At 42.7% G+C, this 15,816-nt stretch overlaps 1 protein-coding gene across 1 annotated transcript in view; it reads left to right on the top strand.

The window, feature by feature from the left end:
* MRPS9 (mitochondrial ribosomal protein S9) overlaps positions 1-7,739 on the top strand; it is a 129,346-nt gene extending 121,607 nt beyond the window's left edge. Inside the window, exons 9-11 of the mRNA XM_073614751.1 lie at positions 5,303-5,411; positions 6,526-6,695; positions 7,555-7,739. Of these exons, the coding sequence (XP_073470852.1) occupies positions 5,303-5,411; positions 6,526-6,695; positions 7,555-7,646 (371 nt within the window). The 3' untranslated portion in view covers positions 7,647-7,739. The remainder of the gene's footprint in view (positions 1-5,302; positions 5,412-6,525; positions 6,696-7,554) is intronic.
* Positions 7,740-15,816: the final 8,077 nt, after the last annotated feature.

The raw sequence follows: 15,816 nt of genomic DNA, 5'->3' as shown, positions 1-15,816 counted from the left end.
GTTGTGGCCAAAAAGCTCAATTTTGGTCTCATCACTCCAAATGACTTTGTGCCAGAAGATTTGAGGCTGGTCTCTTTGCTGTTTGGTGTATTGTAAGCAGGATACTTTGTGGCATTTGCGTAGTAATGGCTTTCTTCGGTTGACTCGACCATGCAGCCCATCTTTCTTCAAGTGCCTCCTTATTGTGCATCTTGAAACAGCCACACCACATGTTTTCAAGGAGTCTTGTATTTCACCTGAAGTTGTTTGTGGGTTTTTCCTTGCATCCCAAACAATTTTCCTGGCAGTTATGGTTCAAATTTTAGTTTGGTTTCAACAGAACCCCTCATTTTCCACTTCTTTATTAGAGTTTGAACGCTGCTGATTGGCATTCTCAATTCCCTGGATATCTTTTTGTATCCCTTTACTGTAATGTTCAACTACCTATTCCCGCAGATCCTTAGACAATGATTTTGCTTTCCCAATGACTCAGAATGCAGAAACGTCAGTGCAGCATTGGAAGAAAGATGCAAGGGTCTGTCAGGAGTCCAGAAACTCATTGACCTTTTATAAACACACACACTAATTACAAGCAAACAAATCACAGGTGAGGATGGTTACCTTTTAATAGCCATTCAAACTCCTTTCTGTCAACTTGTGTGCATGTTATCAGGCCAAAATCACCAGGGTATGTAAACTTTTGATCAGGGTAATTTGGGTAGTTTCTGTTGTCATTATGATTTAAAGAGTAAACACAGTTGATTGATAATGAAAGGCTTCAGCCAAACATTAACCATGAGTGAAAGAAAAGATTTTGTGTTATCATTCATATTCTCTGAAAAATGGCCAATAAATAAATAAATAAATAAATTCTGCCAGGATATGTAAACTTATGAGCACAACTGTGTGTGTATGTATGTATGTATGCATATATATATATATATATATATATATGTGTGTATATGTGTATGTGTGTATATATATATATATATATATATATATCTATATTCTCACACAAACGTGAGTACACCCCTCACATTTTTGTAAATATTTTATTATATCTTTTCACGTGACAACACTGAAGAAATTACACTTTGCTACAATGTAAAGTAGTGAGTGTACAGCTTGTATAACAATGTAAATTTGCTGTCCCCTCAAAATAACTCCACACACAGCCACTCCCTATAGCGGATTGACGTCCGGGAAGTGGTTCTGTTATCCTGACTGGACGTCATATGACGTCCAGCAGGATAACATGCCGCAGCGCGCCCCCGGGGGCGCGCATCGCGGCAATCGGTGGAGCGGTGTGTCAGTCTGACACACCGCTACACTGATCTTGGTAAAAAGCCTCCGGCGGAGGCTCTTTACCACGTGATCAGCCGTGTCCAATCACGGCTGATCACGCTGTCAATAGGAAGAGCCGTTGATCGGCTCTTCCTCACTCGCGTCTGACAGGCGCGATTAGAGGAGAGCCGATCGGCGGCTCTCCTGGCAGGGGGGGTCTGCGCTGATTGTTTATCAGCGCAGCCCCCCCTCAGATCACCACACTGGACCACCAGGGATCGCCACTAGGACCACCAGGGAAGGGGCAACATGTGGATGGCCAGGTATGTACCCCATGGCCATCCACATGTGCCCAGTGTGCCAAATCTGTGCCAATCAGTGCCCACAAATGGGCACTGATTGGCACCATTATGTTGCAGTGATGCCCAGCAATGCCACCCTTAGGGGCATCACTGCAAACAAGCAGTGCCATCGGTGCCACCCATCAGTGTCCATTCATGACACCTGTCAGTGCCCATCTATCAGTGCCCATCCATGCCCATCTGTGCCAACTATCAGTGCCACCTATGAGTGCCCATCAATGCCACCTATGAGTGCCCATCAATGCCACCTATGAGTGCCCATCGGTGCCGCCTATAAGTGCCCATCTGTGCCACCTATGAGTGCCCATCAGTGCCGCATACCAGTGCCACCTATCAGTGCCCATCAGTGCCGCCTATCAGTGCCCATCAGTGCCGCCTATCAGTGCCCATCATCAGTGCCCGTCAGTGCCACCTCATTGGTGCCACCTCATTGGTGCCCATCAGTGCCGCCGTATCAGTGCCCGTCAGTGCAGCCATATCAGTGCCCGTCATTGAAGAAGAAAACGTACTTATTTACAAAAAAGTTTTAACAGAAACAAAGAAAAACTTGTTTTTTTTTCAAAATTTTCGGTCTTTTTTTATTTGTTGCGCAAAAAATAAAAACCGCAGAGGTGATCAAATACCACCAAAAGAAAGCTCTATTTGTGGGAACAAAATGATAAAAAATTTGTTTGGGTACAGTGTAGCATGACCGCGCAATTGTCATTCAAATTGCGACAGCGCTGAAAGCTGAAAATTGGTCTGGGCGGGAAGGTGTCTAAGTGCCTGGTATTGAAGTGGTTAATGTCTAATCCGCTGGCAACAAAAGTGAGTACACCCCTAAGTGAAAATGTCCATATTTGGTTCAGATGGTGTCAAGTGTGTGTGGTGGCAACTAGGTGAGGAGTACAAAGACAAGTGTGTCTTGCCTACAGTCAGGCATGTTGGTGGGAGTGCAATGGTCTGGGGCTACATGAGTGCTGCCGGCACTGGGGAGCTACAGTTCATTGAGGGAACCATGAATGCCAACATGTACTGTGACATATTGAACAGAAGGTGGAGGCGTGTAAGGTCTCTAAGATCCACCAGCTCCATGATGTCGTTGAGAAGTGGAAGAGGACTCCAGTGGCAACCTGTGAAGCTCTGGTGAATTCCATGCCCAAGAGGGTTAAGGCAGTGCTGGAAAATAATGGTGGCCACACAAAATATTGACACTTTGGGTCCCATTTGGACATTTTCACTTAGGGGTGTACTCACTTTTGTTGCCAGCGGTTTAGAAGTTAATGGCTGTGTGTTGAGTTATTTTGAGGGGACAGCAAATTTACACTGTTATACAAGCTGTACACTCACTACTTTACATTGTAGCAAAGTGTCATTTCTTCAGTGTTGTCACATGAAAAGATATTATAAAATATTTACAAAAATGTGAGGGGTTTACTTTTGTGAGATACTGTATATAAAACTTTTTTTTTTAATACACATATTACCGCATTCGTTTGTCTTTTAATATTAGCTTTTTTGTAAATATCAGCTCTAAAATGTTCAGCTTGTTTTTACCTGTTTTTACCTTGGAAAGTACCTTTGTTGCTACTCTTTCAGAGCTTGCTGAATTCCCAGCAACTAGCCTGGGTTTAAATACCGAGTTGGAGAAATGATGGTAGCGTTTTGTTTTTTCTTTTTTTTTTTTTTTTTTTTTTTTTTTTTTTTTTTCTTTTTAGACTTCTGTGTCTATAAGGCCCCTTTCACATGGGTGGACCGATCAGTTTTTCAGGCAGACACAGTCTCCTCCTATAGAGTGGCAGGTTTCAACAGACATATGTCCATTGACACCCACTGACATCCAATCTGATCCTATCGACTAAAGACAGACGGATGGGAATCCCCATCCTTCTAGCAGATCAGATGGCAGTCAGGTGTAAACGGACAGGCAGTCTGTTTAAATCCGACCACCCATAAAGGAGAGCAGGCTGTGTCAGTGTCCACGCTGCATAATTGGAGTAGGCATGGATCAGCCATCTGCCTGATTAGGGCGGCTCAGCGGACCTATTTCCCACTGAGCAGGTAAACGGACCCCGCTCTGTGTTTAAGGGGCCTTAGATTCAGGTTTAAGATAATGAGATTTGTTTTTCTGTGTTCAAAACTTTTAGCTGCCTTGATAAAGACCAGACTGCCAACTATACTGCAGCACCTGATAATCTGTAACCTGTCCATTTTAAATCAAGAAGCCATATTTGCCCACTGTTCTGTATTTATCCACTCAGTACTCATAATATTAGGTGATGATTCTGTACGCCTTGTTCAGTGTGTGCTCTGTTCCACACGAGTAGAGTTAAAGCGGAGTTCCAGGCTAAATTGAAACCAGGTCTTAATCAATCACCCCACCTAACCCTCCCCCACCCCCTCGGTTTTGGATTTCCTTTTGTTTTTTGTTCCTTTTTTTTTCCATTCTCCAGCAGGACTTCCGTTATAACCCTGCCACAGTGAGGTACATCATCTCGGCATTTGCATCGGACCCTCCCCCCCCCCCCCCCCCCACTGCCTTCTGGGACCTGTGTGTGTGTCCCAGAAGACGACAGGGCCATTCAGAAAGCGCAGCAGGAAACCGGCTGTGAAGCCTGAAGGCTTCCTTGCTGATTTCCCTTGGTTGCAATGGCAATGCTTGAGTCGATGGTCGAAGGATCGCGGCATCCCTGGACAGATAAGTGTCCTTATATTAAAAGTCAGCAACTACAGTATTTGTAGCTGCTGACTTTTAATTTTTTTTTTTTCATTCATTTGACTGGTTGAAGTGTTCTATATGAACTTTCCACAGGGAGAAAATGTACATTAAATTGCATGTATGGTAGATTTTAACAAGTATCCACAAGCGGTACCATTCATCCCTCTAGACCAGGGGTGTCCAACCTGCAGCCCAAGATGGCTATGAGTGCAGCCCTACACAAAATTGTGAACGTACTTAAAAATCATAATTTTTTCTTTTTACTTTTTTTGTAAAAATGTGTTTACACTTGGTGAACACATACAGCTGAAGAAAAAATTTGACAGTGTCTCTTTATTGAACTTTTATAAGTTTTATCTTCCCAAAAAAATATTCCACTCTTCACAATCATGCCTTATTCATGTGATCATTTTTCTGCAGTATCTAGATTTGTGAGCAACTATTTTCAAGGATGAAGCATACGAAGGGCAAAATAAGAACCAAAATATCTGATGAGCACCTTGAGAATTGCTACTACATCCATCCAACCAGATATTGACGCGTTAATTATCAAAAACTGTGTCAAATATCGCACTGGTTTATGTTGCCCTCTTTTTCTTTTACAATGAATAAATGTTTTATTACTCAGGTACATTATCTATATCAGTGATCGTTCTCTTGTTATATTCCTGGCTTTTTCTAGTTTAGTTTGTTAGTGATGTATTTTTTGTGTGGTCCAAGACCACTCTTCTTTTTCCAACGTGGCCCAGGAAGGACATAAGGTTGGAAACCCCTGCTATAGACAATGCATGTTTCAGGAACCACAGGTAAACTGCCATATGCATGATGGTAAAAACCATTGCAGAACTGTCCAAGCACTTTAGGTGCCTTTTCAGTTTCCGGGGAATGGTTCCAGAATGCAGAGGTATAAAATATACCCTAAAAGTATTACTGTCAATGAAATTTTCATGCACCTTTGACGTTAAATTCTTATCTTTAGGCATGAGAAAAACATCACAAGCAACAGTTATACTTAGGGATAATGGAAAGGGTAACATAACCATAAATGGAGAAGATTATTTGGATTATTTCACAGTGCTGCAAGACAGGTAAAATGATTTAGTTATAAATGTAAGGCTCACAGTCTAATATATTACCCAATCCCCCCCCCCATTTGCCTTACTGCTTTTTCTTTTTTTTTTTTTTCTTTTTTTTTTCTTTTTTTTCATAAAAAATATCACTTTGCTAGGCCCAAAATGTAGTGTATGGATTACCAAAATCAAAACAATGCTTTCAATTATACTGTACAATTGTTAGAATTAGAAAATGATTCCTTTTACATAGCTTTATTTGTAATTAGCCATATTTCCTGTTTGTAAAACACAATACAGATGTTTCACTAGTTCCAAAAATAAAACTTGGAACACTATCTGTAGATAAAGTTTTTATCTTGCTTAGAACAATTCCTATTGAGAATCAGGCAATTTGAAAGATGAATTTATGGTGACCACTAAGTCTACTATGGAAAGCAGAGAACTGATTTTTTTTTCCTTCAAATTATAAACACATCCAGCTGCTGTGATATCAACACTTCTGTTGTTTGTGTCTCTGTAGCACCCCCTGTTGGAGAAAACCCGCTAATGCATCATCTTTGTCCAAACAAACTGTAGCATCTGTTTCATAAATTCACATGTATCATACAGTTTATGATAAATAATTATGTTATGTAATTGTTTTAAAGAGCAGTAGTAAATATATATAATGGAATGTAAAACCGCATAACATAGTCTGAGATATTATTTTACAAATGACCATCAGACATGTACATTTGAATAATATGAAAGTGTTTTTACAATGTTTTGCCAGTAATATGTGCTGTCAGGAGTTGGTTACTGAGCAGTGCATTCTAGATTGACATGCAGTCTGGCCACACAAGCTTATGGCAGGTATAACTGTACTTTAATATGGTAGCACTTGGCAGGGATAAACACATAATTTATGAGCTCCTTTATTTCTTAAGGACAGTTACTGTTCAAGTCACATGATCTGACATGACAGGTCACATTTTTGGCTGTTTTTTTGACAATTTGCTCTTTCCATATAAATAGATGATGGACAGTGGAGGTTGGAGATTTGTTTGCTTAAAAAAATAAGGCTTTCCTAATTTTTTTGGTTATTCTATTGTGCATTCATTTACTAATTTACTTGCTTTTCTTTTTTCAGGGAGCAGCTTATGTTCCCATTTCAGTTTGTTGACGGGCTGCGAAAATATGATGCAGAGTGTACGGTTTCTGAAGGGGGGAGATCATCACAAGCTGGAGCCATCCGACTGGCCATTTCAAGGGCCCTGCTTAGCTTTGTCTCAGAGGGTTATGTGGAAGCTATGAGGCAAGGTAGGGGAGCCATTCTTTTCTTTGAAGAATGAACAACATAGTTTCAGAATGCTTATTTAGCATGGGAATTACAATTTAAACAAAAATCTTTATATTACAGAAGCTGGATTCAACAGATTGCTGCACTAACCCCACTTCTCCCTTGTCAGTATCCCAAAAGATATAACCAAAGTGATACAGATATGTCCATTTGTCTCCTTTTGCATGCGCACACATTAGACCATTTAAAACCGTTTCTATGATGTTACTGGCAAAGACAAAACCTTAACTACATTACAGAAAACCTCTCGAAGGAGTGGCTAACCCATGAACAGTTAACAATGGCAACAGATGAAAATATGGTTCTTGATATAGGCATACTTCTATATTGTAGATGACATTTCCATACAATTAATGCTGTCAGGAAAATACCTTGTCAGTTTTATCTTAAAATAGACCTAATCCTGAAACTGCTGCTTTTCCTGCACATAGAATCTTGCCTTATGCTACTACTCTGTCCTTGAAGCCCCCAACTGTTGGTGTCTGAGTAAGGCTGGCCATAGACAGATCTAAATTTGGCAAGTTCAGCAGGAACCAGACAAATTTTAATCTGTCTATGGGCAGGTTGGTTGTACTGAAGTTGATCTATTGATCGACTTCAGTACAACCAGCCTGTCAGGTTTTTGTAAATTACTGCTATAGCTGTCATCAGTGATCATTGCATCCTTATGGCTGGGAAACCTCCAGTATACAGTAGCACAGCAGGAAGGAATCAAGCAATTTTCTTTCCTTCAACCTTTTGTATCATTATAAATAAGTGTAATGGAAAAATAACTTGCCTGGCTTCTGTAACTGATTTGAGTTTTGATGTGTCTTTTAGCTGGACTACTCACTATAGATCCACGTACACGGGAACGAAAGAAACCTGGCCAGGAGGGTGCTCGAAGAAAGTTTACATGGAGGAAGCGTTGACCTGTTGAGGGTGGGATTGACTGCTGTATAATAAATGATTTTTTCTAATAGATGTTTTTTCTAATAAAAGTGTAATATATACATAATGATAAAGGACTGTATGATTTCCAGATTCAACCATTTATTATACTGTGAAAGTAAAAATGTCCTTCTTCAAAAGACCATAATATACAGTGAATTACCTCCATTACAAATTCAAGAAACAAGAGTTTTACTCTTCATTTAAGGTTAATGGGTGAGACATGTAGACATGTTTAAGTCAGAACTGCTGGTTTGTACCACTTATAAAGCCATTAAAACCCATTTATCCATCTATATCTTAATGGTCCAGTACAGGATAGAGGTTGAGTATTTATAAACTCTAGGCTTGTACTGTCAGGTGACTGGACACTGTCAAAGCTTTTGAGGACACATCCCTGGGCCCATCCCCTAGCCCGTAACCCTAACACACTTCCTGGTTCTTCAGTTTTTCTGCTAGTGTCCTAAGGTGATGGACTTCTTTTACCCCACAGAGAAATTACTAGTTAAATCAACTATTTTTTTTTCTCTTTGGTATTATTTAATCATTCAATCATTTCTTTCACTGTCCTTTTTTTTTTTTTTTTGCGCAGAAAATTCAAACCATTTACAAAAGCAGGTTATTTAAAATTAATTTAAAAGAAAAAAGAAAAAAAAAATTTTTTCCAAAAAAAAACACCTAATACAACAATAGAAGCAGTGCATCTATACAACCTTGATTAATCCTTGGGAGCTATATTTGGACTCCACACTGTAGCGTTGACCTGTAGTGTTGCTTTGGCTACTGGATCCTGCATGGACACTCACCTCAGCACTAGGGATGAGCTTCGAGTTCGAGTCGAACTCATGTTCGACTCGAACATTGGCTGTTCGCAAGTTCACCGAACAGCGAACAATTTGGGGTGTTCGCGGCAAATTCGAATGCCGCGGAACACCCTTTAAAAGTCTATGGGAGAAATCAAAAGTGCTAATTTTAAAGGCTAATATGCAAGTTATTGTCATAAAAAGTGTTTGGGGACCTGGGTCCTGCCCCAGGGGACATGGATCAATGCAAAAAAAAGTTTTAAAAACGGCCGTTTTTTCAGGAGCAGTGATTTTAATAATGCTTAAAGTCAATCAATAAAAGTGTAATATCCCTTTAAATTTCGTACCTGGGGGGGTGTCTATAGTGTGCCTGTAAAGGGGCGCATGTTTCCTGTGTTTAGAACAGTCTGACAGCAAAATGACATTTTGAAGGAAAAAACTCATTTAAAACTACTCGCGGCTATTGCATTGCCGACAATACACATAGAAGTTCATTGATAAAAACGGCATGGGAATTCCCCAAAGGGGAACCCCGAACCAAAATTAAAAAAAAAAAATGACGTGGGAGTCCCCCTAAATTCCATACCAGGCCCTTCAGGTCTGGTATGGATATTAAGGGGAACCCCGGCCAAAATTTAAAAAAAAAAATGACGTGGGGTTCCCCCTAAATTCCATACCAGACCCTTCAGGTCTGGTATGGATTTTAAGGGGAACCCCGCGCCAAAAAAAAAAAAAAAAAACGGCGTGGGGTCCCCCCAAAAATCCATACCAGACCCTTATCCGAGCACGCAACCTGGCAGGCCACAGGAAAAGAGGGGGGGACGAGAGTGCGGCCCCCCCTCCCTCCTGAACCGTACCAGGCCACATGCCCTCAACATTGGGAGGGTGCTTTGGGGTAGCCCCCCAAAACACCTTGTCCCCATGTTGATGAGGACAAGGGCCTCATCCCCACAACCCTGGCCGGTGGTTGTGGGGGTCTGCGGGCGGAGGGCTTATCGGAATCTGAAAGCCCCCTTTAACAAGGTGACCCCCAGATCCCGGCCCCCCCCTGTGTGAAATGGTAAGGGGGTACATAAGTACCCCTACCATTTCACGAACAAAGTGTCAAAAATGTTAAAAATGACAAGAGACAGTTTTTGACAATTCCTTTATTTAAATGCTTCTTCTTTCTTCTATCTTCCTTCATCTTCTGGTTCTTCTGGCTCTTCTGGTTCTTCCTCCGGCGTTCTCGTCCAGCATCTCCTCCGCGGCGTCTTCTATCTTCTTCTCCTCGGGCCGCTCCGCACCCATGGCATGGGGGGGAGGCTCCCGCTCTTCTTTTCTTCTCTTCTTCTCTTCTTCTTTTCTTCTTTTCTTCTCCGGGCCGCTCCGCAATCCATGCTGGCATGGAGGGAGGCTCCCGCTGTGTGACGGCGCTCCTCGTCTGACAGTTCTTAAATAACGGGGGGGGCGGGGCCACCCGGTGACCCCGCCCCCTCTGACGCACGGTGACTTGACGGGACTTCCCTGTGACGTCACGGGGAATGCCACAGGGAAGTCCCGTCAAGTCACCGTGCGTCAGAGGGGGGCGGGGTCACCGGGTGGCCCCGCCCCCCCCCGTTATTTAAGAACTGTCAGACGAGGAGCGCCGTCACACAGCGGGAGCCTCCCTCCATGCCAGCATGGATTGCGGAGCGGCCCGGAGAAGAAAATGAAGAAGAGAAGAAAAGAAGAAGAGAAGAGCGGGAGCCTCCCCCCCATGCCATGGGTGCGGAGCGGCCCGAGGAGAAGAAGACAGAAGACGCCGCGGAGGAGATGCTGGACGAGAACGCTGGAGGAAGAGCCAGAAGAACCAGAAGATGAAGGAAGATAGAAGAAAGAAGAAGCATTTAAATAAAGGAATTGTCAAAAACTGTCTCTTGTCATTTTTAACATTTTTGACACTTTCTTCGTGAAATGGTAGGGGTACTTATGTACCCCCTTACCATTTCACACAGGGGGGGGGCCGGGATCTGGGGGTCACCTTGTTAAAGGGGGCTTCCAGATTCCGATAAGCCCCCCGCCCGCAGACCCCCACAACCACCGGCCAGGGTTGTGGGGATGAGGCCCTTGTCCTCATCAACATGGGGACAAGGTGTTTTGGGGGGCTACCCCAAAGCACCCTCCCAATGTTGAGGGCATGTGGCCTGGTACGGTTCAGGAGGGAGGAGGGGCCGCACTCTCGTCCCCCCCTCTTTTCCTGCGGCCTGCCAGGTTGCGTGCTCGGATAAGGGTCTGGTATGGATTTTTGGGGGGACCCCACGCCGTTTTTTTTTTTTTTTTTGGCGCGGGGTTCCCCTTAAAATCCATACCAGACCTGAAGGGTCTGGTATGGAATTTAGGGGGAACCCCACGTCATTTTTTTTTTTTAATTTTGGCCGGGGTTCCCCTTAATATCTATACCAGACCTGAAGGGCCTGGTATGGAATTTAGGAGGACTCCCACGTCATTTTTTTTTTTAAATTTTGGTTCAGGGTTCCCCTTTGGGGAATTCCCATGCCGTTTTTATCAATGAACTTCTATGTGTATTGTCGGCAATGCAATAGCCGCGAGTAGTTTTAAATTAGTTTTTTCCTTCAAAATGTCATTTTGCTGTCAGACTGTTCTAAACACAGGAAACATGCGCCCCTTTACAGGCATACTATAGACACCCCCCAGGTACGAAATTTAAAGGGATATTACACTTTTATTGTTTGACTTTAAGCATTATTAAAATCACTGCTCCTGAAAAAACGGCCGTTTTTAAAACTTTTTTTTGCATTGATCCATGTCCCCTGGGGCAGGACCCAGGTCCCCAAACACTTTTTATGACAATAACTTTCATATAAGCCTTTAAAATTAGCACTTTTGATTATTCATGTTCGTGTCCCATAGACTTTAACGGTGTTCGCATGTTCGAGCGAACTTTTTTCCTGTTCGCATGTTCTGGTGCGAACCGAACAGGGGGGTGTTTGGCTCATCCCTACTCAGCACTTTGTGCAATGGGTGTAGTCAGCCACAGGGTACTGTACAGGTTCAGATCCGGGTCTGTGGTCGAACACAATGGACCCCAGACCCCGAAGACTCCTTTGGAGATATACTGTGACGGGCAAAGCCTGGATCCAGTATAGGGACCAGCATCATGGCCAGATATCACACTACAGGTCATTTACGCCTAGAGCCTCTTGTAAAGGTGCTCAGGCCCTCTTAACGTGAGGACTTTGCTACAGCACAGTCTGCACCCGGGTTACTGTCTTCACCTTTCGCACATGCTTGCTTTAATACAGCCATCTCAGTGTAGAACTCTTTCGGTCCACGCTGTCTCAAGTCAGATACCGATAGGCCGAGCCCAAAAGAGGCAGACATAGAAGGGGAAAAAAGAGGACCTGTAAGGCAGTTTTAGAGGAGGCAGTGGAAAATCCCTCTCCCCCAGGCTCCTATGTACCTGATGTTATGCCTTCACTCAAGATGATTGCCGACAATGATATGCTCACTTCCCAATGTCAAAGCCTTGACATTGTCACACTTGATCCTCCTGTGTCTCGCCATGTCTCTTTGGGTACAAAGAGATCTGCTATACATAAAAGACTGGAAGGAAAAGGATGGCTAGTTATGATTGGGTTTGTCTTGAAAAGATTATTACCCCTTTGAAAATGCCCAACTCTATCCAGTGAAAAAAAGAGTTCTCGATGATGTGGGCTGTTCAGTAATTGCACTCAAAGCTCAGAGGGAACGATGTACAACCATTACAGTCCTGTTTTACTATCTTAACTGAGCTATTGCAGCAATGATCTTCTGCCCTGCTCCTTTGTGTTAATGCCCTAGAACTAGTTATGACATACATTTCTAGAATTGGCTTTGTTTTCCACCCCTATGTGCAGAATCTTGTGGCTCATATTCTGGTCAGCTGAAACTGCTTGTAAAAGACATCTTACACATATGCCCTTTGAAGGAGGACATTTTTATGGTGAGTCACTTGACAAATTTATTTGTCACAGGAGAGAATGTTCTACTTCCACAATGGAAGATTTAAAAATCCCTGTCCTTGGAAGCCTCTACCCCTTCAAAATACAGAGCACCTAATTGTTCTACCCAGGCTTCAACTTCAAAAGTTTGGCCCTTCCTTTCAGCATAAGACTTGGCCCATAATCCCACCAAGTTCAACAAATCCTAGTTTAAACCCTCTTCCCAATGAGGGTGCACCCTCACTCAGAAGACTCTTAAGGGTTGGGGGGGCGTCTGTTACAGTTTACCCCTCTCTGGGTCATAGATATGTTAGACCTGTGGGTTCAATTGGTGGTTTCAAAAAGGTACAAAATGCTACCCCTTCCCCACTTTCTTCACTTCGAGCAACCAAAATATGCCCAAAGACAGTCATATTTGCAGATTGCCCTAAACCATCTTCTGTCCCAGGGGGTAGTTGTGCCAGTTCCCCTAGACACAGGTTAAAAGGGATTTGTTCAAATCTGTTCACGGTATTATGGCCTATATCAACCACCAAGGGGGGCACCAGGAGTCATGCAGCCTTGAAAGAAGCATGCCTGATCATCCTTCTTGACAGAAACTCTGTGTCCACCAATGTCTGCAACCCACATCCCAGGCGTGAACAACTGAAAAGCAGACTAAATCAAGGAAAATGTGCCCTTCACCCAGACATCTTCATCTTTTTATGTCAGAAATAAATGGGGGGGGGGGGGGGGAGATGTCAAGATGTGGATATCCTAGCATCCAGATTTTAACAACCTCTGTTAGTGGCCAGGTCAAAAAGGGCCTCTTGCACTGGCACTGAATGCTGTGAAACTCACCTGGTCCCAGTTCAGGTTAATCTGTGCTTTTGCCTAGTTGTTGCCATCATTTCATTGCTTGGGGACGTCCAAGGGTCTATGAATGTTCAGCTCCTGCACTGTACGATTAAGATAGGAGGAATTTTGACCTTTAAATTATCTTGGACCAGCTTGGTCCATATGAACTATTTAAAGTTTAAGCGATTGTAAAAATTCTTTTAAAAAAATTATTAAGTTATATTTATCTGCACTGTTCAATGGTTTTGTACAGAACAGCCCCAATAGTCCTGTGCTGGGATCCCCCACTGGAGCTCTGGGCTCCTTTTCTTTCCCTCTTCCTATGGTGGCACATGTGCAGGCTTGATATCGAGTGGCGCTGTGTCTCTATTGACACACAGCACAGCTCGACCCTGTTCCCTCATCACTAGAATTGATTGACAGCTGCAGCGCTGGATTGAGATCAGGCTTAGGTATGTATTTAGAGGGGACTGGGGAGAGATGCTGCACATAAGTTTTTTTTTTACCTTAATGCATAGAATGCACAGTGCTGCTGTTAAGCTCACGTTTTTGTGAGTTTGGACATTTTTTTTTTTTTTTAAACTGCCTTTAATTTCCCCTCTGTTATCCCATGTGTCCATGCACATACAGACGTTTTTAGCAGTTTATCAGCAGGGAAGTTCATAGGCTGTTGTCTGAATGCCCTACAATTGTGTTCAAGAGCAGTTCTTCTGACCGCAAAAAAAGCTGAACGCTGAAAAATGCTCATAAATGCCCATAAACTATAGTCACATTTGTGGCTAATAGTAGCCAGTGTCAGAAATAGACTTAAAAAACTTAACACAAATAAATTACCAGGACCAGGTGACTTACACCCAAGAGTCCTTAACTCAGTCAGGTTATAGCCAGACTGTTGCTAATTTTTATGAACAGCTTAAGGACTGGAATGGTACCAGCTGCTTGGAGAAAAGCCAATGTGGTAACTATTTTTTAAAAATACACCTGGAAACTGCAGACCAGTCCGTCTAACATCAATAGTTTGTAAATTGTTGGAGGAGATGATAAGGGACTATATCTAAGAATTTGCTGATGAAAACAGTATCGTTAGTAGTAGTCATCAGGGATTTCTGAAAGATTGTTCTTGCCAGACCAGTCTGTTAATGTTGTAATTTGAAGTGAACTGCCACCTAGATAAAGGTAAGCCTGTGGATGTCATGTTTCTGGATTTTGCAAAAGCATTCTATACAGTTCCCCATAAACATTTACTTTACAAATTGAGGTATGTTGGAATGGACCCTAGGGTATGGATAGAAACTGGTTACAGGGGCGTGTTCAAAGGGTGGTGATAAATGGCGAGTGCTCAGAATGGTCTGGTGTGGTAAGCGGGGTCCCCCAAGAATCTGTTCTAGGACCAGTTTGGTTTAATTTATTTGTGAATGTTGGTATAAATAGTTCATTTTCAATGTTTGCTGATGATGCAAAGCTTAGCAGGGCAATAACTTTACAGCAAGATGTGGAAGTCGTACAGGAAGACTTCAATAAAATAATGGGGTGGGAATCCACATGGCAAATGAGGTTTATTGTTGAAAAATGTAATGTAATGCATTTGGGAGCTAAAAATACAAACGCAAGTTACTCGCTGGGGGGGGAGCAATCGAGGGAATCCAGGTTTGAAAAAGATCTGGAGGACCCAGCAAGCCCAATATTAGCATGTTTAAAAAAGGGAATTTACTCAAGAGAATTTTTACAAGACTCAGGTCCAGCCGCATCTGGAGTATGCCGTCCAATTCTGGTCACCGGTCCTCAGGAAGGATGTGCTGGAGTGAACCCAGGGAAGGGCAACAAAGCTAATGAAGGGACTGGAGGACCTCCGTTATGAGGAACGACTACAAGCATTAAACTTATTCTCTCTGGATAAGCAATCTGGTGATTCTCATTGCACCAAATTGGCCCAGGTGAATGTGGGACATAATCAGAATTCTGGGAGATGCTCAAAGGGGACAGTTTTCCATTCTTCCTCTTGGTTGCAGGCTTTAACAGCATGGCTGTTGAATAAATAAAAAATACATTCATGAAAAAAAGTGTATAAAATAATCCAAATAACACTGGTCTACAAATTTTGGGAAATGAACAACCTCTGATAATTCTTACATATTTTGAATAGATGAATTAGAAAACAGGTAATAAAGGTGCTGGTTGGCTAAAGTTTTCAAGATATTTCACAATAAAGATTTATACTCAAGCAAGTACATTTGCCTACAAGAAAGGGAGGTGTCTGATGATCGTGATTCTTTGTAACTACAAAGTACGGTAGAACTATGGAAATGTGCCACATGAAGGTATATACATTTATTATTTAGACTAAAGATTATTACCCGGGGCGTGGCTTGGCAGCGGATGTAGTCAGTCGCACATCTTGTGAGCTCCGCCGAAAATCCGCACAAAAATCCTACAAATCTTTGCTGACAGACCGAACCTTGCACCAGACTACCCCTCGGTACACCAGCCACGATCGCCCGCTCACAGAGATATACCAGCATGGCTGCTAAACACCCCAGACGCGGCTCTAC

This window comes from Aquarana catesbeiana, linkage group LG02 (assembly GCF_042186555.1).
Source record: "Aquarana catesbeiana isolate 2022-GZ linkage group LG02, ASM4218655v1, whole genome shotgun sequence".
Taxonomy (NCBI): Eukaryota; Metazoa; Chordata; class Amphibia; order Anura; family Ranidae; genus Aquarana; species Aquarana catesbeiana.
Note: the sequence above shows the minus strand (reverse complement) of the source record. Positions and strands in the feature narration are given on the sequence as shown.